This window comes from Camelus dromedarius, chromosome 27, assembly GCF_036321535.1.
Source record: "Camelus dromedarius isolate mCamDro1 chromosome 27, mCamDro1.pat, whole genome shotgun sequence".
Lineage (NCBI taxonomy): Eukaryota > Metazoa > Chordata > Mammalia > Artiodactyla > Camelidae > Camelus > Camelus dromedarius.
Window position 1 is genome coordinate 2123606 of NC_087462.1, and position 21690 is coordinate 2145295.

Here is a 21690-nt window from a genome sequence, read left to right on the forward strand (position 1 = left end):
GCCTTCAAGGTGGCACCTGGTACCTCCTCCCTGTGCTTATCCCTGACCCCTCAGGGCTGGGGTGTCTGCATCTGCCTGTGTCCCCTTAAACTGGGGGCTCCTCGAGGGCAGACCCTGGCTTTCAGCGTGGGAGTAGATCTGGGGTTGTATCAATCTCCTAGGGCCACCCTAACAAAACACCACAAACTGGATGTCGTAAAGCCTCAGAAACTTACTGTCTCAAGGGCCCAGGAGCCAGAGCCTGAGATCAAGGTGTCAGCAGGGCCACACTCCCTCTGGAGGCTCTTGGGGAGGCTCTAGTCCAGGCTCTCTCCCAGCTTCTGGTGGTCGCTGGCAATCCTTGGCCTGGGGACTCATCGCTGCGATCCCTGCTTCCGTCACTACTGGGCCTTCTCCTCTGTGTCTCCACCTCTGCCTTCTCCCTCTGCCTTTCTCTTGTAAGGACACCAGCCATTGGATTCTGGGGCTCACCCTAAATCCAGAATGACCTCATGTCGAGATCCATCTCTTAATTATGGGTGTAAAGATGCCTTTTCCAAGTCAGGTCCCATTCACAGATTCCAGAGGTCAGGACTTGGACATATTTTTAGAGGGAATGACCATTCAACCCACTGCAGGGGGTGTGACCACAAAATGAACAGCCCGATGTAAGGGTGCCTGGGACAGCATCTCAAGGGAGAACCAGGCGATCCGCATTGATGGCCTCGTGGAGGGCAGACAGGGCGGGTTCTTGGAGAGGGAAGCATTTGTGTTGTCTTGAGTGATGGCAGGACTGTGGCAGATGGACGTGGTGTGCGGACAGAGTGTACCAAGATTCGGAGGCAGGAGCCTGCCTGGCGTGCTGAGTGCAGGAGCACACGGGAGCCTAGTGGGGGAGTTTACTGCCCCCAGTGACACTGGGCAATGTCTGGGGACATTTGTGATCATTGTGACCGGGAGATGCTACTGGCATCGGGTGGATAGAGGCCAGGATGCTTGTCAACACCCTATGGCGCCCAGGATGGCCTCTCACAACAGAGAATGACCCAGCCCCAGATCAGCTGCACCAGGGCTGAGAAACCCTGTTTAGGAGAACAAGGAGCTGGTGAACATTCTAGAACAGTGCTAGTAGAAATGTAATGCAAGCCACATACAGCATTTAAATTTTTCTAGGAGCAACATGGAGAGAGAAAAAAGAAACAGGTGAAATGAATCTTAATACTGTCTTTCACTTGAACCCAGTATCTCCAAAATCTTATCATTGCAATGGGTGGTCAGTACAGCCCACATAAAAATTATGAACAAAATAGTGCACATGCCTTTTTTCATCCTTTTTTCAATCCCAAGTGTCCCCAGATCCGGTGAGTGTGCTGCACACCCATGGTCCGTCTCACCTGCACACTCCACTGTTAGCAGGGATGTTCGATCTGTCTCTGCATTTTATAAAATCAACATTTGAAAAAGTAGGTTTCGCCTGTCCAGTTTGTTCTAAATAGACTTAAAGGTTTTCTAAGAATGGAGTCTGGTATCAGTTTTTAGGCTTATATTTAGGTTTATATTTGTATTAATTGTACTTAAACACAAGTAAACAAAATTCCATTTCTCAGTCACGCAAGCCATATTTCAAGTAGCCACTTGTGGCTGTTGGCTCCCGCACTGAGCAGTAGTTCTAAAATGTTCTAGGCCAAGGGTCAGTCAGCTTTTCCCGTAAAGGATCAGAGAGTAGATATTGTTGGCTTTGCCGGCCGTTCAGCCCCATCCCATCTACACAAAGCAGAAAACAACCACAGACAAGTCACTGAATGGGCATGGCTGTGTGCCAATAAAACTTTATTGATAAAAACAGGCAGGAAGCCAGAATAGGACTGTGGTTTGCCAGTCTCCAATTTAGACCATCTCTGTCCAATATGGTGACCAATTGGCGGACCTGTTCTGTCTCTGCTGTCCAATATGGTGACCAATATCTCCATGTGGCCATTGAGCCTTTGAAATGTGGCAGGTGTGGCTCAAGAACTGGATTTTTCGCGTTATTTAGTTTTAATAAATAGAAATTTAAATGTAAACAGCTACATGTGGCTAGGGGCTACCATACTGGACAGTACAAATCTAGAATGTTCTAGATCAGGGGTCAGCTACTGTTTTGGGCAGTAGAGACCTAGAGTGTTCTAGACCAGGGAACAGTTACCGTGTTAGACAGGGCAGACTTAGAATGTCCTAGACCCAGGAATGTGGTGCAGTGTCATCACACATCTAAATTAGGGATTCTGAGGTCTCTCTTTGATACCAGCTCATGGTTGAGGAGGGGTGAGGAGTCTCGAGCAATACAGGTCTCCTCTCAGAGCCTCAGTTTCCCCAGAGCTATCACTGTTGCCCAGCACCCCTGGGGCACTTCATCCAAGTGTCAGCGGGGCGCCGGGGCTGCTGCTGGCCCCACTTGACCAACAGGGAGATTGTGGTAAGAGAGGAAGGGACCCTACCGGGGTCACCCAGCAGGGGGCGCACTGCAGCCCCGCTCAACCAGTTCCACAGTCCTTGCACCTCTGGCTTCTCTCGTTCGGTTTCCTGAAAGCTGGTCCCTGCCCCACTGGAGGTGAGGGCAGATGTTTGCTCAGTAAGAAGGAGGCAGCTGAGAGCAGCTCAGACGTAGGGAACCCTGGAGACCACCCCCAGATCAGGGCAGCGTTCTCTCAGAGTAGAGCCTGGCTTTTCAAAACTATTTCTTAAAATTTGAAAAAAAAAAATACTGCACACTTAGAGAAAAGCGTATGCAACACAACTTGATTATAAAGCGAGCACCTCTGTTACCACTGCACAGCTGGCATCGGCACACCGCCCCGTGCGCGTCCCCAGGCCCGAGCCCCGCTTCCTGCTGGAGGCGCCGCTGTTCTGACTTTCCTGGTGACCAGCTCCTGCTTTTCTTCTGGTGCGGTGCTGATGAGGCTCAGTGTCATGCCTCAGTGCAGTCTGTGCTTTGTCATCGCCGTGTGGTCTTCCACGGCTGGAATATACAGTTTGCTCGTACATTCTCCTGCTGGTGGGCATTTGGGTTGTTTCTGGTTTTGTTATTACTTGCTGGTGTTTTGTTTTTGGTGGACACGTGCCACATTTTGGTCAGGCTCATTCCCAGGAGTTCCGATCCCCGAGTATCCATACCTTCGGCTTCTGATGAGCAGAGGGGCTGATTTCCGGGGTGAGCCTCCCTCCCCCTAGAACACCCGCAGAAATGGCATCGGCCTTTCGGAACAAAGAACTAGAGGCTTGCTTGCTGATCGCACGAGGGCTACTGGCACAGAAGACCCCCCATGCCTGTAAGCGGCATCTGGAGAAAGGCATCTGAGCCCCCCTCCGCGGCATCTCTGAGGGAGGATGGAGCCGGGACGCACAAGGTGCGGCGGGTGCCGGAAATCCCACCCCGCGGGCTCACGTGCGCGATCGCAGCCAGGGAGTCAGGGGGTGGGGTCTGGGTTGCGCAAGGGACGTAGACAGCCACCATCTCTCCCCCGTGTGTGTGCGCGTGTGCGTGTGTGTGTTGGGGAAGACAGTATGGAGCGGACACTGCTGTCTTTTCAGTTACAGATGAACCAGGAGGGGAGTGGTCCCCGTCGTTCCTAGCTCTGTGCGTCTCCCCACCCACTCCCCGACCTCCCCGTGGCACAGCCAATCCCTGCCCCATAAAGCTGCTTTCTGCAGAGTGACCCCCTCCCCCTTCCAGTTCCCTCCTGGAGTGTGACAGCGGCGTCCGTGGGGGACACAGTTTAATCAAATCTCAGCATTCTGGAATAGGATCATACATTGAACAACAGAATCCTGGAATAGAACCAGGAATGGACGGCAGGACCCTGGAATCCACGCTGGGAGGGTGCCTCCAGGTCCCCGCAGAGGCTGTTTGCTGGGCTGTCAAACACGGGATGGGGTTCCTGGGGATAGGAGGGACCCCCCTGAGGATGGTCAGGCAGCAATCCAGCTCCCGCCTCTTGGAGGGTGAGAGGCTAGGTCACCTGAGTCAGTGTCATCTCTTTCTTCATGAAGGTCCGGGAGGGTGAGGGTTGCCCCAGACCTGGCAGCTGCCCTGCTGTTCATCTGAGCACCCCAGGAAGGGATGGGTTTGTCGAGCTGTGAGACCCCCACAAGCCCCCTGAACCCTTTTCTGTGCACATAGGGGTCTCTGAGGTGGCCCCCTTGCAGAACCCACCCCCACATCCCACGACTTGGCTCAGAGTTAAGCCAGCCCTGAGAATGGGCAGGGGCCCCAAAGGGCCAAACCCCTAATGACTTGGCTGTCCCAGGCCTGTTTCCTTGTCTGTAACATGGAGGTGTGGAGTATTTCGTGGATACTGGGAGGTGACACAACCCGGATGCTGAACACACAATTGGCAGATATATGCTGAACGAGTGAACAAACGGTCCCAGGCAAGTCGAGCTGTGGGCCTCTGACCAGTCATGCCTCTTCCCGGGCCCGTTGTCTCTGTGAGACTCGCCTGGCACAACTCTTGGGTTACTTCCCGTGCCGGCACCGCGCCCAGCACGCCTGCCTCGCTCTTGCCCATGGGACAGCAGTCTGGAAACCACAGGTTTTGTCTCGTTTCATCTCTTGTCATTTGTGGACCCTGTGCTGGGTCTTTCTGGAGAGGGGTCCCAGAGCCCGTCAGCCCTGACTCCAGAGCTTACTCAAAAGAGGTACAGTGTGTGTGTTGGGGGATGTGCCACCTTCAAGGCAGTGCCTGAGCAAAGCAACCAAAGCAGATGGGCACGGAGGGGAAGGCTTCTGGGAGAGATGGCATTCCAGGGGGCTTGTAGGACAAGGATTGGATGTGCAGGGGCACCTTCCAGCCTGATGTCCTTGGGGTGTGGGAGGAGGAGAGGGCAGGAGTGGCTCCTTGAATGCCAGGATAAGGAGCTGATCCTCTACCCTAAGGGCAATAGGGAGCCATGGCAGCCTCCAGAACAGGAGAGGGGCTTGGTCTAGGTGTTCACTGGAAGCTGGACTGGGACTTGGGTCACAGAGGAGGAGGCTGGAGTTGTGCCTGGGCAGCCCAGATAGGGGTCCACCTTGCTTCGTTCCCCTCCACTCCACTCAGAAAGAACTTAGTTCGAGCTTTCCCTGGGCCACCGACTGCATCTTCTAAAGGCATAACTTGGCAAATCTAGGAGAATATTTGGGGCCCCAGCCTGACTACTGGAGACTCCTCCTGCAGTCCCTCCTCCCCACAGCCTCAGTTTCCCCATCTGGAATACACACAGGTCAAACATAAGGGACCCTATTGTCCCAATGGTGTATGGCTTGGTTGAAGTCACAGCAAAGGCTGGGTGGCCGAGCAAAGACTGAATCCCAGCCACTTAGTGGGCATACAGACAATCCCAGAACCCTACCCGAACTGAACCTTGGCTGGAGGAATGCCTGGGCCCTCAGAGGAAACTGGCAGGAGATCTGGCCTCTGCTTCTGACTTTCTCCTCTCCTTTTCTGATTTGCCTGTCTGTAAAATGGGTATGTTTCCATCTCATAAAGTTGCTTAGAGATGAAATCAGTCAGTGGATATAGGTATTGCTCCAACATGAACTTCCTGCCACCAACTCTTATTCATACTTCAAAACCCACTGTAGATTTTCCATCTTCAGTGACCCCCAGGATAGCCTTTGGCTCATTACTGTTCTCTGCTCTAGGATCTTCCAGCACTTGATCCCTCCTTCTGCCCCAACCCTGACCTCATGAGCCTGGGAATGTCTGTATATGCCTCTGTTTCCCCCTCTGTCAGACTGGTGGGGTTTTTCCTGAGGTTGCAGAACTACTCAGCATGAAGCACACGGGAATATTGTTGAATAAATGAAAAAAGGAAGGGAGGGGGCAGGGAAAGGATGTAGTGATGGGGAGCCAGAGAAGGTGGAGGAGGGAGGGAGGGCACTCGGCAGAGACCTCAGTAGGACAGATGGAGAGAGGGAGCCGGAAGGAGGTGGGCAGAACCAGATGGGTGGGCAGGGGCAACAGGAGGGGTGAGGTTAGGGGAGACCCAGCTCCCCACTGGCACTCCTCCTCCCTGCTTGGGCTGGCAGCTCAGGCAGGGCCCGGCCTCTGGCAGGCGGATCGCCTGGGTATTGGGTGTGGAGAGCGAGGCGCGGAGCCCCTGCGTGCGTGCGGCGGCGTGTGCGCGCCTGTGCACCCAGGGCTGGCCAGGCGGGCGGCGGCACGTGGATGCCAGCCTGGCGCACGTCTCCAGGCCGGTGGGTAAGGAGGGGCGCGGGGCTGCGGGATGCGGATGGCCGGGCCTCAGAGACTCGGCTTTCAAGTCGGGAACCAGAGCGGAGGGGGTTGCCCACCTGGCTTCTCAGAACCAGACCAGGACCCCATCCCCCACGCCAAGCTGACCCAGGAGGGGGAAGGGGCCTCCCAGTAGGAGGAAGAAAGTCCCAGGCTCTGCAGCGGGTTGGGGAGATGGTGAGCAGGTACCCAGGCCGCAAGAATGGGGTGGGTGTGGAGGGTGTGGTGATGGGGGCAGGTTCCCTCCCCGTGATCCCCCTCCCTCACTCCCTCCCTCTGCTCATCCATCTCTAGAAGATTATATTTAAATATCTCTTTTGTGCAAGGCAGGAGCTGGGCTCGCCCCTAAGAGGCGGTTTCCATGGCAACAACAATTGCCAGCTTCCGTGTGGTGAATCAGCGTTGCCATGGCAACCTCATCCTCATCTGCCCAAGGTGCTGGGAGTGGGGGGAGGAGGTGAGGGCCAGCGGAGGCGGGTGGGAGGGGTGGGGGAGCAAGAGGCTAGAGCTCAGGTGCCCCCTCCCCCGCACCTCCCTTCACCGTCTCAGTCTGCCCCCTGTCCAGAAACTGGTCCCATCTGGTTGAAATAATCTCCCCTCCTGCCTCCAGCTAGAGAGGTGTGGTACCCAGGTGGAAAGGGCCTGGGGTGCGGGGTGTATGGGTGGGTGGCTGTGTGTGGTGGGGGTGGGGAGATGTGGTTCGGCCTTCTCCAAGTGGTCAAGGTCCCTCTGAGGGTGTGTCTGGGTGGCAGAAAGATTGGGCTAGAGGAATTGGGGGCACTAGATGGGGGAGACAGACGCCTATCTTGTTCTGGGGTTCCCAAGGCTGAATTCAAGTTGAAGAGGCCTGTATGTGCCCCAGACATACACTCAAAAAGGGAAAGAGTATCAGAAGGGGAAGGGGTCAAAGAGGGGAGGGAGAGCAGACAAATAACCTCTCCAAGTCTTGATTCTGACATCCATAAAATGGGGTAAAAATTGTGCCTCTCTCTGGAGCTTGCTTGGCTAGCGTTTGTCAAGCACCTTTGAATGGCTGTAGGGGTCTACCTCAAGATTATCGGACCTGGGAGTGGGGCTGGGATGAGGGTCCAGCCCCAGGCCGGATGTGAAGGGACCAGGTGCCTTTCTATGCTGATGGGTGCTGGAGACTTCCTTCTGGTCAGTTTAGCTCAGCAAACTCCTCTAATTCTCTCATGTACCCTGCCCTGTGTGTGTGGTGGTGGTGGTGGGGGTGATGCAGGGGGGAGCTGCTATGGTCTCAGTCTGGAGGGAGGCAGAGGGAGGAAGGAACCCAGAAGGGTGGAAGGATTGCCCACATGGGGGCTTTGGGGCTGGGTTTTGAAAGATGAGTGGGAGTTCACCAGAGACACCAGGTCAGGAAGAAGGTTCTGTCCTAGGACCAGTGGAGAAGCAAACGCCACCCCGCCCCACAGCCCTCAGGTCTGGTCTGAAATAGCCACATCAGTTCACACCCACGGCTGGCTAAGCTGGGGAAGTGGGGCCTAGGGAAGGAATTTGCCCATTGAACATCAGCTTCAGTCCTCGGGGTGAGGGACGGAAGTGTCCAGAACAGTGAGACCAGATTGCAGGCTGGTCCACTCGGGTGTGAGTTTCCCCAGCCCGAGGTCAGGGAGCAGGCTGAAGGTCGCTGCCTTGGTGTGGCGGTCAGCCGCTCCTGAGTAACAGACTGCTCCGGAAGTTTCATTTGTTCATGATTCTGTAGGTTGACAAGTGCAGGCTGGGCTTAGCTGGGCAGTTCTTCTGCTGATTTGTCCTGAGGCATTCATGCAGCAACAGTCAACTGGGGCTCGACTGGAGCTCGCTGGGCAGGGCCTCCCTGGGCTGTCTGCCAGCAGAGTGTCTGTGCATGAGGCCTCCTGTCCTCCAGCAGCTCGCTTGGACTCGCCCACCTGGCAGTGGCAAGGGCTCCACGATGATAAGAGCGGAAGCTGCGAGGTCTCCTGAGGCCGAGGCTCAGACCTCTCACAGCTCCACTCGCACACATTCCGTCAGAGTTCGCCGCGTGGCCAAGTCCAGGTGCAGAAGTTGGGGAAACAGACCCCAGTTCTTGATGGAGGAACCGCAGAGTCACATCACAAACAGGGACTGTGGGACTTGGGCCACTGGGGGAAGCAAGGAGACTTCCTGGCTGAAGGGAGATTTGTTACTGGGTTTTGAAGGCAAAGTAGGTGTTCTCCAGGCCGCAAGCGCAGAGCCCTGTAGGTGGGACTCTGTCATTTGGTGTGACTGAGGTGCTAGTTGCTGCCAGAGGTTGGTGGGACGCTGAGGCTGGGGAGGTGGGCAGGAGTGCCAGGCAGAGCTCAGGCAAAGCTTCCACCCACATTATCCCCGCTGCCGACCTTGACCTCCCTCCCCCCCTCTCTCCACAGATGGCGCGGCCAATCCAGGTGAAGCCTGCGGACAGTGAAAGCCGTGGAGGTAGTTGTCATCTCTCCGTGGCCCCCAGGCTACGGGCTGGCAGAGGGATGGGAGGATGGAAATCCTTGCGTGAACGGTGGTGGGAGAGGCAGAGGCCCCTGGCCGGGGTAAGGGCAGGAGAGGAGGGAAGCTGTGTCCCCTCTTCTTAACCACAGTGCCACAGGCCCAGGAGTAGGGGACGTGGCCAGGCCCAGCTGCTTTCCCCTAGAACTTGAAATAGCCTGCTTGTCTCAGGGTGCAGTAATGGGGATCTTCAGGTGCAGAGGGGCCGGGGTCCCAGAAGGGCTGTGGGTTGCTTTCTGGGCCGTGTATATGTGTGTGTGCATGTTTGCATGTCTGGGCAAGCGCACGTGTGTGTGTGTGAGCAGGCAGACCTGGGCACAGCTGTGTGCAGATGTGTGTGTTCACGTGCGTATGTGTTTCTGGCTGGTGCAGTGGGAGTGCCTGCCCTCCTGTGTGCACATCTGCGTGCCTCGGCTGTGCATGGGCGTGTATGTTCAAGCGTGTGTGCTTGAGTGTTCCAGGCTGGGTGGGTGGGTGTGCAGGCTGGGCCCTGTGTCTGCCTGAGGCTGGACTTCGCGCTGGGTGTGTTCCTGGGGGGGGAGATGCTTAGCTGTCTCCAGTGGGATCCAAGGTTAGTCATTCTTGGGTACTTTTGAACCCCCTCCCCACCTCAGGTGGACTGGGGGCTGAGGGGTTGCAGCTAGCCGTGGAGGTGGTATGGGAGGGCAGGGCTGTTAGGACCTCTGTGTATGTGTAGGAGCCTGGTAAAGCCTGTTTGGGCTGGGAACCTGTTTTCACACTTTCCAACCTGGCTGCCAGTGTAGGTCAAGGATTAGAGAGGTACGGGGTGTGTGTCCTCTCTGCCTTTCTCTCTCTCTCTCTCTCCCCCTCCGTATCTCTGTTTCTCAGTCCTAATCTTTTTCTCTCCTACTGTCTCTCTGGTTCTCTCTCTGCCTTTCCATGTGTCTCTCTTTATCTCTTACTCTCTCTCTCTTTGCCTCTCTCTCTCCCTCTGTCTCTCTCCATCCCCCTGCATTTCAGTCTCTCTGCTTCTGTCTCTTCCTTCCTCCCACCCTCATGAGTGACAGCTGCCAGAGAACAGGTATCCATAGCAACCCAGCTCACCATTTCCGGAAGATGGAGCTGCCACATTCCTGATTCCAGGGGAGTAGTGCAATTACCCAAAGGGGCAGGGCTCTGGTGCCTCACATGGGAGGGGCTGGCCCAGACTGGTCCCTGCCCTTGGTCCCAAGCCAACCCCAGGCTCTCCAGACACTTGGTCCTGTGCGCACACACGCCTTCACTCATTCAACGGACACTGATTGCTTGACCCCCTCTTAGCCCCAGCAAGGCTGGGCAGGGAGCTCTGCTGATCACTGTGAGGGTGCAGGGGCCATCAGCGCTCACCCCTGCCAACAAAATCTAGATGGCAGACAGAGAGACAGGGACTCAGGCCAGGCCAGGCAGTTCCTAGTCCCGGTATTATCTGTGGGCTCTCTGAGTGCACAGGAGGGAGAGGCCATTTCGCCCATAGGGTGGGAGCAGTTGGGCAGAGAGGGCATTCCAGGCAGGGTCACTGCTTTAGCACAGGCACAGAAATGGGACCGCGCAGGCACGTGGGAGAGTGGAGAGGTCGGGGCAGGGAAAGCACACGACTGTGTCCTCCCTCACACGCGCCCGGCTCCCTGCCCTGCTGCCTCCACTCTGCTGGAGGGACGGAGAAATTCCTGGAGGCTAGGACTCGGCTGAGGTGGTGTCTCCACCCACAGGGGACCGGAAGCTGTTTGTGGGGATGCTGAACAAGCAGCAGTCGGAGGAGGACGTGCTGCGGCTGTTCCAGCCCTTCGGGGTTATCGACGAGTGCACCGTGCTGCGGGGGCCTGATGGGAGCAGCAAAGGTGATGGGCGGGGGGCGGGGCTGGCTTCCGGGGGCGGGGCAGTGGGAGGGTGGGGCTGGAGGGATGGAGTCGAAGGGCACGGGTGAGGGCGGGGCCTGGCTCGTGGGGCGGGGCTGGCACACAGTGGGCAGGGCCTGGAGAGCAGGCTGCAGGGTGGGGCAGGGCCAGGCACACAAGAGAGTGATGCTGGCCCAGGGGACAGAAGCGGGCAGGTGGGAGGGTGAGTTGGTTTGAGGGAGGGTCGGGCGCGTGGAAGGGCGGGGCCGGCTCTGGGGGGCGGGGCGAGCAAAGCCAGTCCAGTACCACCCGGTCCTACCCGAGTGCCCATGTGCGTCTGCGGCTGCCAGTCTCCGCCTGACTGTCCGTGGGACTGTTTCCGTCTGGATTTGCCTGTGTCCTGCGGACTGTCCGTCTGCCTGATCCTACTTACTCCAGCTCCCCATAGGGCTGTACCATCCAGGAATAATTGTTTAAGGATCTCCAGCACCTGGTTTCCTGTCTGCTCACGTGACTGCATGTGCCTAGGGTTGACTGACCTCCTGTGTCTCTTAGTCTGACACGCTTTCTGCGCGAGTGTCCAAATGGCTCTTTCTGTCCGAGTCTTCCTGGGTCTGGTGGTCTATCTGATTCTACCTGTTTAGGCCCATCTGTCTGGGACTGACAATCGGCTTGCCTGTCTCTGCCCTTGTGACTTTATCTTACTAGGAAGGAATGTATTTGGTGGTCCCTGACTGTTTGCCTGGCTCTTCTTTTTAAATTGAGATATGATCCACGTGCAGTAAAATTCACCATTTAAAAGTGTACAGCGAAGTGCTTTTCAGTATATTCACAAAGTTCCAGAACATTTCCACCCCTCTCCCCCAAATCTGCCTGGCTCCTCCGTAAGATCTGTCTGTCTGGTACTGTGTCCAGTGGTCTCTCCCAGTGACTGTCTCAGTTTGCTTGGTGGTCTCTTGTCTGCCCGCTGATTCCGTGCTTGCCTCGTGACTCTATTCCTATCTGTCCAACTCTGGGCACGTGAGTGTATCTCTCTGGGTCTGGGTGTATCTCTGCCTGAGCGTGCCTGTGGAACTGAACCTCTCTGTGTTGGGTGATCCGTAGCTTTAATTCCGCAGACCTGATTACAAGTCTGGCCCTCGCAGTGCTGGCGGCTCCCTAAGCCGGCCGCCCTCGCTTGTTCCACCGGGCAGGGCCTGCCTCCCCAGCTGTGCGCCACCGCACACTGTCCCCCTGATGGTGCGTCTGACAAACAGCTAGCTGGCTGGCCAGCTGTGTGCTTGTCTTACCGTCTGGTCCTTGATCATCCAGCTGTCTGTCTGATCAGACGGCTGGCTGTCTCTCTGTTGTCCGACTGTCTGAATTGTGGGCTGCCCGTGTCCAGGCTGACTGGCCACACCAGGCTGCCAGTGCCTCTCCTGCGGCCCCTCACTGGTTCTCGTTCTCCCGGAGCAGGCTGTGCCTTTGTGAAGTTCTCCTCCCACACGGAGGCTCAGGCGGCCATCCACGCCCTGCATGGCAGCCAGACCATGCCGGTGAGTCGGAGCTGCACTGGGAGGTGGGGGTGGGCAAGGAGCGAGGGGGCCTGGCCTTACCATCCCAGCCATCGAGTTGCCCCTGCCGTTCTCTTCAGAGAGGGCACAGGAGGAGAAAGATGTGCAGTCTCTGATGGTGGTGTGTGGCTGTGCATGTGTGTATGTGCGTGAGCGTGCAAGTAAGCGGGGGCTGTGCATAGATGTACTGCCGACATGTGGCTGCATGTGTGTGAGTACAATATGGTGTATGTTTCGGTGTGTGCACGTGAGTGTGCCTGAGATCGTGCTTGCATGTCTGTGTGTGAATGTGCAATTGTTAGTAGGTGGGTGTCAGTGTGCACGTGAGGTGTATGTAAATGGTGTGGCTATGTGTGCACGTGTGTACTGCTGCATATGCACATGTGTACACATGTGTCTGCATATGCACACACAGATATTCATGCACGCTGAGTGGGTGTGTTCACGTGTGCAACGGTGTGCAGGCTTTATGTGGGTGAGTGCATTGTGTATTTATAAGTGAGTTTGAGTGTGTCAGTGTGCCTGGGTGGTGTGGGTAGGACAGGTGTGCATGTGGGCATCTGCAGGGGTGTGTGACTGTGTGTGTGGATGGGCGAGCATGCATGTGAGTGTAAGTGCATGCAATTAGATGTGCATATGTGTGATTTCGTGCAGATGAATGTGTACATGTCTGGATGCATTGTGTAAGCATATGATGCGTGTGTTAGTGTGTGGACATATTCATGGTTGTGCACATGTTTCTGAGTATAGATGGTGAGTGTGAGTCTGTGGGAGTTGAATCCATGTGTATGTGTGTGCAAATGTGTGTGAGCCCCAGATGAGCAGAGGAAGACGAGGCTGGAAGAACCTGCAGTTCGAGGCCAAAAAGCATAGGATTCCTCTTAGGGCACTGGGGAGCCCCAGAGGGTTTCGGCAGGAGAGGGAAGGGACCAGGTGATGTGGTAATGTCCCCGTGGGGCCAGAGTGGAGGATGGGCAGGGGCAAGAATGGAGCGAGGTGCCTGTGAGTCTGCAGCAGTGAGAGGCTGGGCGATAAGGGGGACCACACAGGTGTTGGGGTGGCCCTGCCTCCCAGGAAGGAGGCCCTAGGAGCCACCATCAGTGTATATAGATGCCCAAATCTGCCCTGGGGAAGACATATGTTGGAAAACCAACCCTCCTTTCTGTTGTTCTGGAAAATGGGTTTAAAGCACAGGGCAGTCTCCAACCATCTCTGGGTTCTTGGGCATCAGTTTTAGTCCCTGGAGGGGCTGGAGGCAGCTCAACCTGGAGCCAAGATTTCTCCTGCTCAGAGCTGTCCAGTGATGGAGCTGGTGGGCATGGCAGGAAGTGAGCTCTCCATCAAAGGAGGTATTCAAGCTCTCTGATGGTTGGAGTGCCATCTGTTCTTAGGTGTGGGTGGCAGCTATAGGGTCCGCTATCCAGGTCCTGAGTGTTTCTCTCCAGCAGTTGGATTCTTCAGCTGTTTTTGAGAGCGCGGCTGACAGTCAGGCCTCCCCAGACACAGCCCCTACCCCAGGCTTGGACACCCCACCTGTGCACACAGTGGGCTGCAGGGTCAAGTGTGAGACCTGGGGTGCTGATCTCCAGGCTGTCCACACTGCGGCATCTGGGGGCCTGGGGGCAGGGCTGACAGCTGCTGCGATCTACACCCCTACACCCCTCATCCAAGGGACCCCAGAGTCCTGGCTACCTACCCCCTCTCTCCCTCCCTGCTTGCGGCTGCCCCTGCAGGGTGCCTCCTCCAGCCTGGTGGTCAAGTTTGCCGATACGGACAAGGAGCGGACGCTGCGGCGCATGCAGCAGATGGTGGGCCAGCTGGGCATCCTGACGCCGTCCCTCACCCTGCCCTTCAGCCCCTACAGTGCCTACGCCCAGGCTGTGAGTGACCCCCGCAGACACACCGCTGTCCCCAGTGGGGCTCCTGAGACCACTTTGCCGGTCCAGTCTCTCTCTCTCTCTCGTGCTCCATCTCTTGTCTGTTGAGGGCTTCTGCCTCTTTGCCCATCTTTCTGTCTCTGGCTGCGTCTCTCTGGTGCAGGATGCTATTCTGGCTGTGGCTAAGTCCCCAAATCCAAGCTGCTTCCAGACCCCAGCCCCAGCTGAGCCCCTAGCCATGAGCTATGCTCCAAGCCCCAGCTGAACCCCAACTCTGGAGTGCCAGGTCCCCAGGCTGAGCCCTCAAATCCAGGCTGAGTCTTAACCCCAAGTTGAGACCAAACCCAGACTGAGCCCCTAAGTCCAGCCAGAGCCCCAACTCTGGATGAGCCTCAAATTAATACCCAGCCTGGGGTTGATGCCCAGATCCTGGCTGCTCCCCAAATCAGCCCCAATTCCAACTGAACCTCCAAACCCAGGCTGACTCCAAACTGAGACCCAACCCTTGGTGAGTTCAACAGTGACTGATGTCAGGTCCCAGACTGTGCCCTGATCCCTGGCTGAGCTCTGGTTCCTAAATGGGCCTTGAACAGAGACCAGGCCCTGACCCTAGACTGAGCCTTGATCCCAGGCTGAGCACCAGTTCCTGAGCCCTGACTCCGACCTGAGCCATGACATATAGCTGACCCCACTAGTTACTGGTGGACCAGCCCTCACCCCCCCCACCGCCTGCCATGAGCCGTGATCTCAGGCCGGATGCCACCTTGACGGTGCCTGTTAACTCCCTCTCTACCCCCAGCTCATGCAGCAGCAGACGACGGTCCTGTCCACCTCAGGCAGCTACCTGAGCCCCGGCGTGGCCTTCTCACCCTGCCACATCCAGCAGATTGGCGCCGTCAGCCTTAATGGGCTGCCTGCCACACCCATCGCCCCTGCCTCTGGTGAGAGTCTGCCAGGGGCCCGCGGATGGGTGGCCAGTGCCGGGGCTAGGACCAGGCTCCCCGTGACGCTCTTCCGCTCCCCAGGACTGCACTCGCCCCCGCTGCTCGGCACCGCCGCCGTGCCCAGCCTCGTGGCTCCCATCACCAACGGCTTCGCTGGCGTTGTGCCCTTCCCTGGCGGGCACCCTGCCCTAGAAACCGTATACGCCAATGGCCTTGTGCCCTACCCAGGTAACTCGGGTGGTCCCCTGGGGCCTGGGAGGGTGTCTCTGGGACAAGCATGAGTCCCTATGTCTTGATGCCCAGGGAACAGAGGGACAGAACAAAGGAAATCTCAGGTGAACAGACACCAGCTGTGGGCACAGAGAAAGGTTAAACAAGAACTTTCCATCCAGGTGTTTCTGGGTTCAAATTCTAGTTAGGTGGCCCTCAGCAGTTTTTTCTTTCTTCCTTTCCTTCCTTCCTTCTTTCCTTCCTTCCTTCCTCCATTCCTTCCTTTCTTTTAATGGAGGTACTGGGGATTGAACCCAGGACCTCATGCATGCCATGCATGCACTCTACCACTGAGCTATACCCTCCCCACCTCTGTGAGAATTTATTTTTAGTTTGAAATGACTGGCACTCACAGGGGGTTTCAAAAATACTACAGAGAGGTCCCAGTACCTAGCACTCGGTATCCCCAGATGCTAACATTGCACAGAACCTCAGTATGTTGTTAAAACTAGGAAACTGACACGACGTTGAACTCAGCTGGAGTTGGAGAGCCTATTCAGACTTCACTTTTCACATGCGCTGGTGTGTGTGTGTGTGTGTGTGTGTGTGTGTGGTTGGTTCTATGCCATTTTGTCACAGGTATAGTTTCATGTAACAAACACAACAGGCAACATACAGAACTTCTTCTCCACCAAGTAATTCACTCATGAGACCCCTTTACAGTCTCACCCTCCCACATCACCACCCCATCCTCCGGCAGCCTCTCTCCATTCGAGCATACTTTTTTTGCTCAATTTCCTCCAGACTCTTCAGCTCTGGTGGCCTAGACATCCTCTCCCCTTCCCCTATGTCCTCCCCTAGGGATCATCAGGCAGTCACAGCCACATGGGGGATCCATAGGGTGTCTAATGATCCAGATGTGAGGAGGGAAAAGGGGGAAGGGATGCGGGTGGGTGGTGATGGGGAACAGAGACCTGGAGAATCCAGAGAATAAAGGGGAGGAGCAAGGGGGTCAGGATAAGGACAGAGTTGGGGTGATGGTTAAACCTCTCTGGAGTCCATGAAACCTGAATTCTAGTTTCGCTTCTGCTATTTCCTGAGTAGCCATGTGCCAACTGCTTCCATCCCTGAGCTTCGGGTCCCCCACTTGTAAAATGGAGGTTATACTTGTAAAACGTTGATGCAGAAGTGAAACTGGGGTGGATGGAAGACTTCTGCTGCCTACTCAGCCCTTCCGTCTGCCCTGCAGCTCAGAGCCCGACGGTGGCTGAGACCCTCCATCCTGCCTTCTCTGGAGTCCAGCAGTACACAGGTAGGGAGGCAGCGCGGCCCCGCCCCTCGCCCACCCAGATCTGGCCCCGCCCCTCTCATTCTATTCCTTCTTCTGCCTAGTCATTACTTTGGGCCCAATCCTAGTTCTTGGCCCGGCCCCCGCCCCGCCCTCCTTCAACATCTGGCCCTTCCCCCCCATAACCTGCCTTTGGTCCCGCCCTCACGTAACGCCTAGACTCTGTCCCTGCGGGGGCCTCCCCCCATCTCTGGCTCTTCTTTCTAAGGACAGCCTTGGCCCCGCCCTCAGCCATGGCCCCGCCTTGGCCCCTCCCTCGGACCCGCCCTCCAACGTGATCACGCCCCTTCCCAAGACCTGGCCTTGGCCCCACCCCTCTAGTCATGGCCCCGCCCCACCCTACTCGTCCCTGTTGCCTTGGCCCCTCCCTGAGGCCCGCCCTCCCCCACGACCACGCCCCTCTGGCTTCCCAAGATCCGGTCTTGGCCCCACCCTCAGCCGTGACCCCGCCCCTCAGCCTTTGCCCCGCCCCTGCCCCGCCGCGCCCACGCCGGCACCCGGCTGCCCACCCGCCTCACGCCGGCCTCCGACCTGTGTCTCGCTCCCGGTCTCTACAGCCATGTACCCCACCGCGGCCATCACGCCCATCGCGCACAGCGTCCCCCAGCCGCCACCCCTCCTGCAGCAGCAGCAGCGAGAAGGTGAGGAGGCCGCCACCTCCCCTGGGCGCCGGCCCCGCCCTCTGACCGCCCCCTCCACCTCCAGGACCCCCGGCCTGGCCTGGCCTCAGGGAACCGCGCGGCTAAAAGCTCGGCCTGCGGTCTGGACAGACCTGGGTCAAGTCCCGATGCAGCCCCTGGGTGTTTGGGGAACAAATGAATCTTCTCTGAGCCTTGTTTTTCTCCTCTGGAAAGTGGGAACCGGGCTAGTCCCGAGCCGGTGAGAATAGCAGTGACCCTGCCCCCACCAGGAGGTCTCTCCAGAATGGTGTGATTCTCTGAAATTTTGGAGAGGAAACGAGTTTTGAGGTTGGAGGGTGGGATGATGCGGTATCTCAGGTAAAATGAGGCTCCCGCAGTAAAGTCAAGGGAGGGAGGAGTTAGACTCTGGAGTCGGAATTGAATCGGGATTGAAATCGCCCAATTCTGACTTGGGACGTCCCATGGAAGGCCTCACTGCCCCGTGCTTCAGTTTCCTCATCTGTCACACAGACGACCCTCTGTGCCCAGAGGCCTTACTGGGAAGTGAGCAGCGGCCACTCCTGACACATAGGAGGCACTCGGCACCAGGGAGTCACTCCTTTCCTTAATCCATCCAGTGAGGGTGGGGGCAGGGTCTGGGGACAGGCCCCACATCACCCTGTGACACGGGAAGCTTGGCCTGGCCTGCAGACTGAGTTCTGTGAGAATCTGTTTAATTTCTCCATTGCTGTTAGTCCGCTGGAACGGAGGACACTGCCTGGGTGCAGTGGCTAAAAGCTGGCTCGCATGCAGTCCGAGCTGCTATAACATGACCTATGCCTTCTGGAAATTCACCAGAGTTGGCAGAACTTCACCATACAAACCACAGGCTCATGGGGGAAACAGGGCTGGGGAAAGCCATTCAAAAATGTGGGCGGTGATGTGGCAAAAAAAAAAAAAAAGATAAAACCCTAATAAAAACGGTAACATGGTTTTATGTGTGTTAGATGGTTAAGAAATACATGAATACTACAATAAATTTGGCACTTTATCTTGGAAAAGACCTGAAGTTTGCACGGGAAAGTGGCCTCGGAAGGGCTACAACGTGTGTTACTGTGAAATGATGGAAAGGCTTGTCTCAAATCAGACGGGGAGTCCTCACCCCAGAAGGGAGTGGGTGTGACTCATAACACACTTGGGGAACTGAGACAGTTGGTAGATGGAGCTGTGTATGCGAGTGTGTGTGCATTTTGCTTTCTTAGGAGGTTCGGTTTAGCTGGGTGTGGTTTTTTGCATTCCCCTAGAGATAGCACACAAGCAAACACAAAATTCGTGTTTGCTCAAAATCATTCCGAAACATATCAGTCACCTGGGAACATACTGGCATGTTAAAAACAAACCTGTTAGCAGACCTGTGGTCCTAATCTGGAAGGTAAGAGGTAGGTGTGACTGTGTCGTTTTGGATCTTGTATTTTCCAGGGGGAGGGAATATTCATTGCGAGTCCAGGGGAATTCTCAGTGGTTTGATGGTTACCTTTCTTTTGGGATATAATCAAGGTTTTTTTGATGCTGTTCTTATTTATAGTTTTTATATGAGCCATGCACTGGGGATTATTGGGGGAGGGGATAATTTTGAGGGTTAGCCATGCTTTAAAAAATTCTAATCCGGATAGCATATCATTTAAAAATTATCTGTGGCTTCAGGATATCTGGGGTTCAAGACTGGAGAATTATCTTTTAATTTTACTTGATTTTATGTGTGTATCATCTGAGTTTTGAAAATTATCCAACATTTGGAGGATTATCCAAGGTTTTGAAAAATATCTGGGTATTTGGGGTTTGGAACCAGGGAATCACTTGTCTTATTTTATTCTGTGATCATTGAACTTTCAAAAAAATATGAGCATTTCATTTTAAAACCAGTTTTAGATTTACAGAGTTCTTGCAAAGACAGAGTTTCCGTGTACCCCACACCCACTTCATCTGATTTCTGTAAATGATCTGGAGTTTGAGGTTTAGGGATTTTCCAGGGGCTTGGGGTCTTCTGGGATTTGGGGATTATCCAGGGTCTGGGATGGAGGGATTTATCTCGATTTGGGGGAGTAGAGATGAGCTGAATTTTGTAAATTCTCTGGGGACTGAGGATCATTAGAGGTTTGGAGTATCTGAGTGTGGGATTATATAGACAAGAGCTCAGGACACCCTGACCCCCTCCCCACCACTTCCATGCCCCTTCTTTCTGGGTGTTAGGGGGCACCCCTCTCCCAGCAACTGGAGATGCCAGATGTGGGCTCTGGACCCGCGCCCCTCCCCCGGGGGTCCGCCTCCTCTCCTTGGGGGCTTTATGTCTTTCTCTCCCCCACCTGCAGGTCCCGAAGGCTGTAACCTGTTTATCTACCACCTCCCCCAGGAGTTTGGAGACACGGAGCTGACGCAGATGTTCCTGCCCTTCGGCAATATCATCTCCTCCAAGGTGTTTATGGATCGGGCCACCAACCAGAGCAAATGTTTTGGTGAGTCCCTGTAGGGTGCCCCTTCCTGCTTGCCGCACCATGGCATACGCCCCGCGCCCTGGAATGGGAGGGTGGGAGGGTGTGGGCAGCCACAAGACAGGTCTAGTCCAAAAGAATCACATTCATGATCAAAGTGAGCACTTACTAAGCACCTACTGTGTGCTAAGCACTTACCTCTCAACCCTTCAAAGACTCCCTCATTCATTCATTCAACTAACAGATCGTGCACCTACTGTGTGCCATACACCATGCTGGGCACTGGCACAGAGCAGTGAAGGGAGACAACAAAAATCTCTGCCTGCCGAAAGCTCAGTCTTACTGCGCTGCCCCTCGAACTTTCTCCGCTGATGGGAATGTTCTATATCCGCGCTGCCTGAGCCGCCAGCCCCACGTAGTTACTGAGCACTTGAAATGTGGCCAGTGCAACCAAAGGACTGAATGTTTCATTGTATTAATTTTAATGCATTTAAAATTGTGGCCAGTGGCTACCAAGACCAAATTGGAAAGCACAGGTCCAGAGGGAGGAGACAGAAATAAACAAACATAGGATATAGACCAGGGTGTTATATGTGGTATGGAGAAAAACAAAACTAGTGACAAAGTACAGACTGATAAGGAAGAGGCGATGTTTCAACTGAGATCTGAATGATGAGGAGCCAACCACGGGCATATCTGGGGAAGAGTGTTCTAGGCAGAGGGAATCACTTGTGCAAAGACCCTGGGGCAGGACTGAGCCTGGTGCATTGGAGGAACAGTGAGGATGCCTGTGTGGCTGAAGCAGAGTGAGTGAGGGGAAGAGAGGGAGGAACGGAGGGCAGGGAGGGGATGGGGCAGGTTGTGCAGGGCCTTGTGGACTGTGGAGAGAACTTCCTTGTCCCCAGAAATGGGAAGTTAAGGCTCAGAGAGGCACGTAACTTGTCCAAAGTCACACAGCACCAAAGAGGCAGAACCTAGATTAGAAACGGTCTATTAGACTCCAAAATCTGGACTCTTAACCCCACCCTGTCCTCTTTGAAGGGTCGACTCTTGACTATTTATTAAGCACCTCCTGTATACACTCATTATGCAACCAGTTTACAAGAGGAGAAAAGAGAGGCATAGAATGGCCAAGCAACATGCTTTAGGTCACACAGCAAGCAAGGGGCCCCCGCCAGTGCCCAGGCCCCTTCCTCTGTATCCTGCTTCCAGGAGGAAGAAGGAAATTTCTGGAGGAAAATCTGCTTAATCACATTCAGCAGTCAGGGGGTCATGTGTTTTCTCTGAGCCTCAATTTCCTCATCTATGTAGTGGGAGGTGTGGGTGATGTGGAACCCCCGGAGGCCACACCTGTCCCCCACGTGGGTTGAGAAGTCTCAGCAGAGCAAACCCCAAGTAAGAAATGAGTGCCCCATCCCCAGAGGCAAGCAAGCCCAGGAGGTGCCAGAACCAGGCCAGGGCTGCTGTGCGTCCTTTGGGAAGCCCTCGCACCTCCCGGGACAGCCTGCCCCTGCGAGTGCACACTCCTGCCCCCAGTGCCCCATGCCACTGGGCAGCCAGGGCCACAGCACTGGAGCAAGCAGAGGATGCCCGTGTTGCCCACCATCGTGGGTCCACCCCGGTCTCTGCAGGCTTCGTGAGCTTTGACAACCCGGCCAGCGCGCAGACCGCCATCCAGGCCATGAACGGCTTTCAGATCGGCATGAAGAGGCTCAAAGTGCAGCTGAAGCGGCCCAAAGATCCGGGACACCCCTACTGACCGCGCCCACAGCCGCCCTGAGGCTGCGGGCTTGGCCCAGGTGAGCCGCCAGGCGGCCCCATCCCCCTCCCCCACCCCGCCCCACCCCCGTCTTGTCCGCACTCCCTCCTCATTCTCCAAACCCTCCCCAGGCTGGGGGGATGCTGCAAGAGGCTACAAGGAGTCCCCAGGTTTGGTTGACAGGGACAGAGATGGACAAAGACACCCCCAATCTCCCTCTGTGGTCAGGGCTGGAACCAGAGCAGTAGGATGGGAGTGGGGAGGGTGGTTAGGGGATCCTTCCTGGAGAAGGCTTTGAAGGATGAATAGAAGTTCGTCTG

The 21690-nt window shown here is 55.7% G+C and overlaps 1 protein-coding gene and 1 non-coding gene across 5 annotated transcripts in view; one reads left to right on the forward strand and one right to left on the reverse strand.

Moving 5' to 3' along the window:
- Positions 1-21690, forward strand: part of CELF5 (CUGBP Elav-like family member 5) — a 44104-nt gene that overhangs the window by 19541 nt on the left and 2873 nt on the right. For 2 of the 4 annotated variants that reach the window (XM_064479697.1, XM_064479696.1), the window contains exons 3-12: positions 8624-8675; positions 10445-10573; positions 12026-12105; positions 13857-14003; positions 14800-14941; positions 15026-15172; positions 16404-16466; positions 17060-17143; positions 19492-19635; positions 21243-21410. In XM_064479697.1, the coding sequence (XP_064335767.1) occupies positions 8624-8675; positions 10445-10573; positions 12026-12105; positions 13857-14003; positions 14800-14941; positions 15026-15172; positions 16404-16466; positions 17060-17143; positions 19492-19635; positions 21243-21370 (1116 nt within the window). In that variant the 3' untranslated portion in view covers positions 21371-21410. Of the gene's footprint in view, positions 1-8623; positions 8676-10444; positions 10574-12025; positions 12106-13856; positions 14004-14799; positions 14942-15025; positions 15173-16403; positions 16467-17059; positions 17144-19491; positions 19636-21242; positions 21411-21690 lie in introns of those variants that run through there. The other 2 variants (XM_064479694.1, XM_064479695.1) reach the window with 2 other exon arrangements.
- On the reverse strand, positions 15448-15520 carry TRNAA-GGC (transfer RNA alanine (anticodon GGC)). Its single transcript has one exon. It is a non-coding gene; the product is annotated as a tRNA-Ala (tRNA).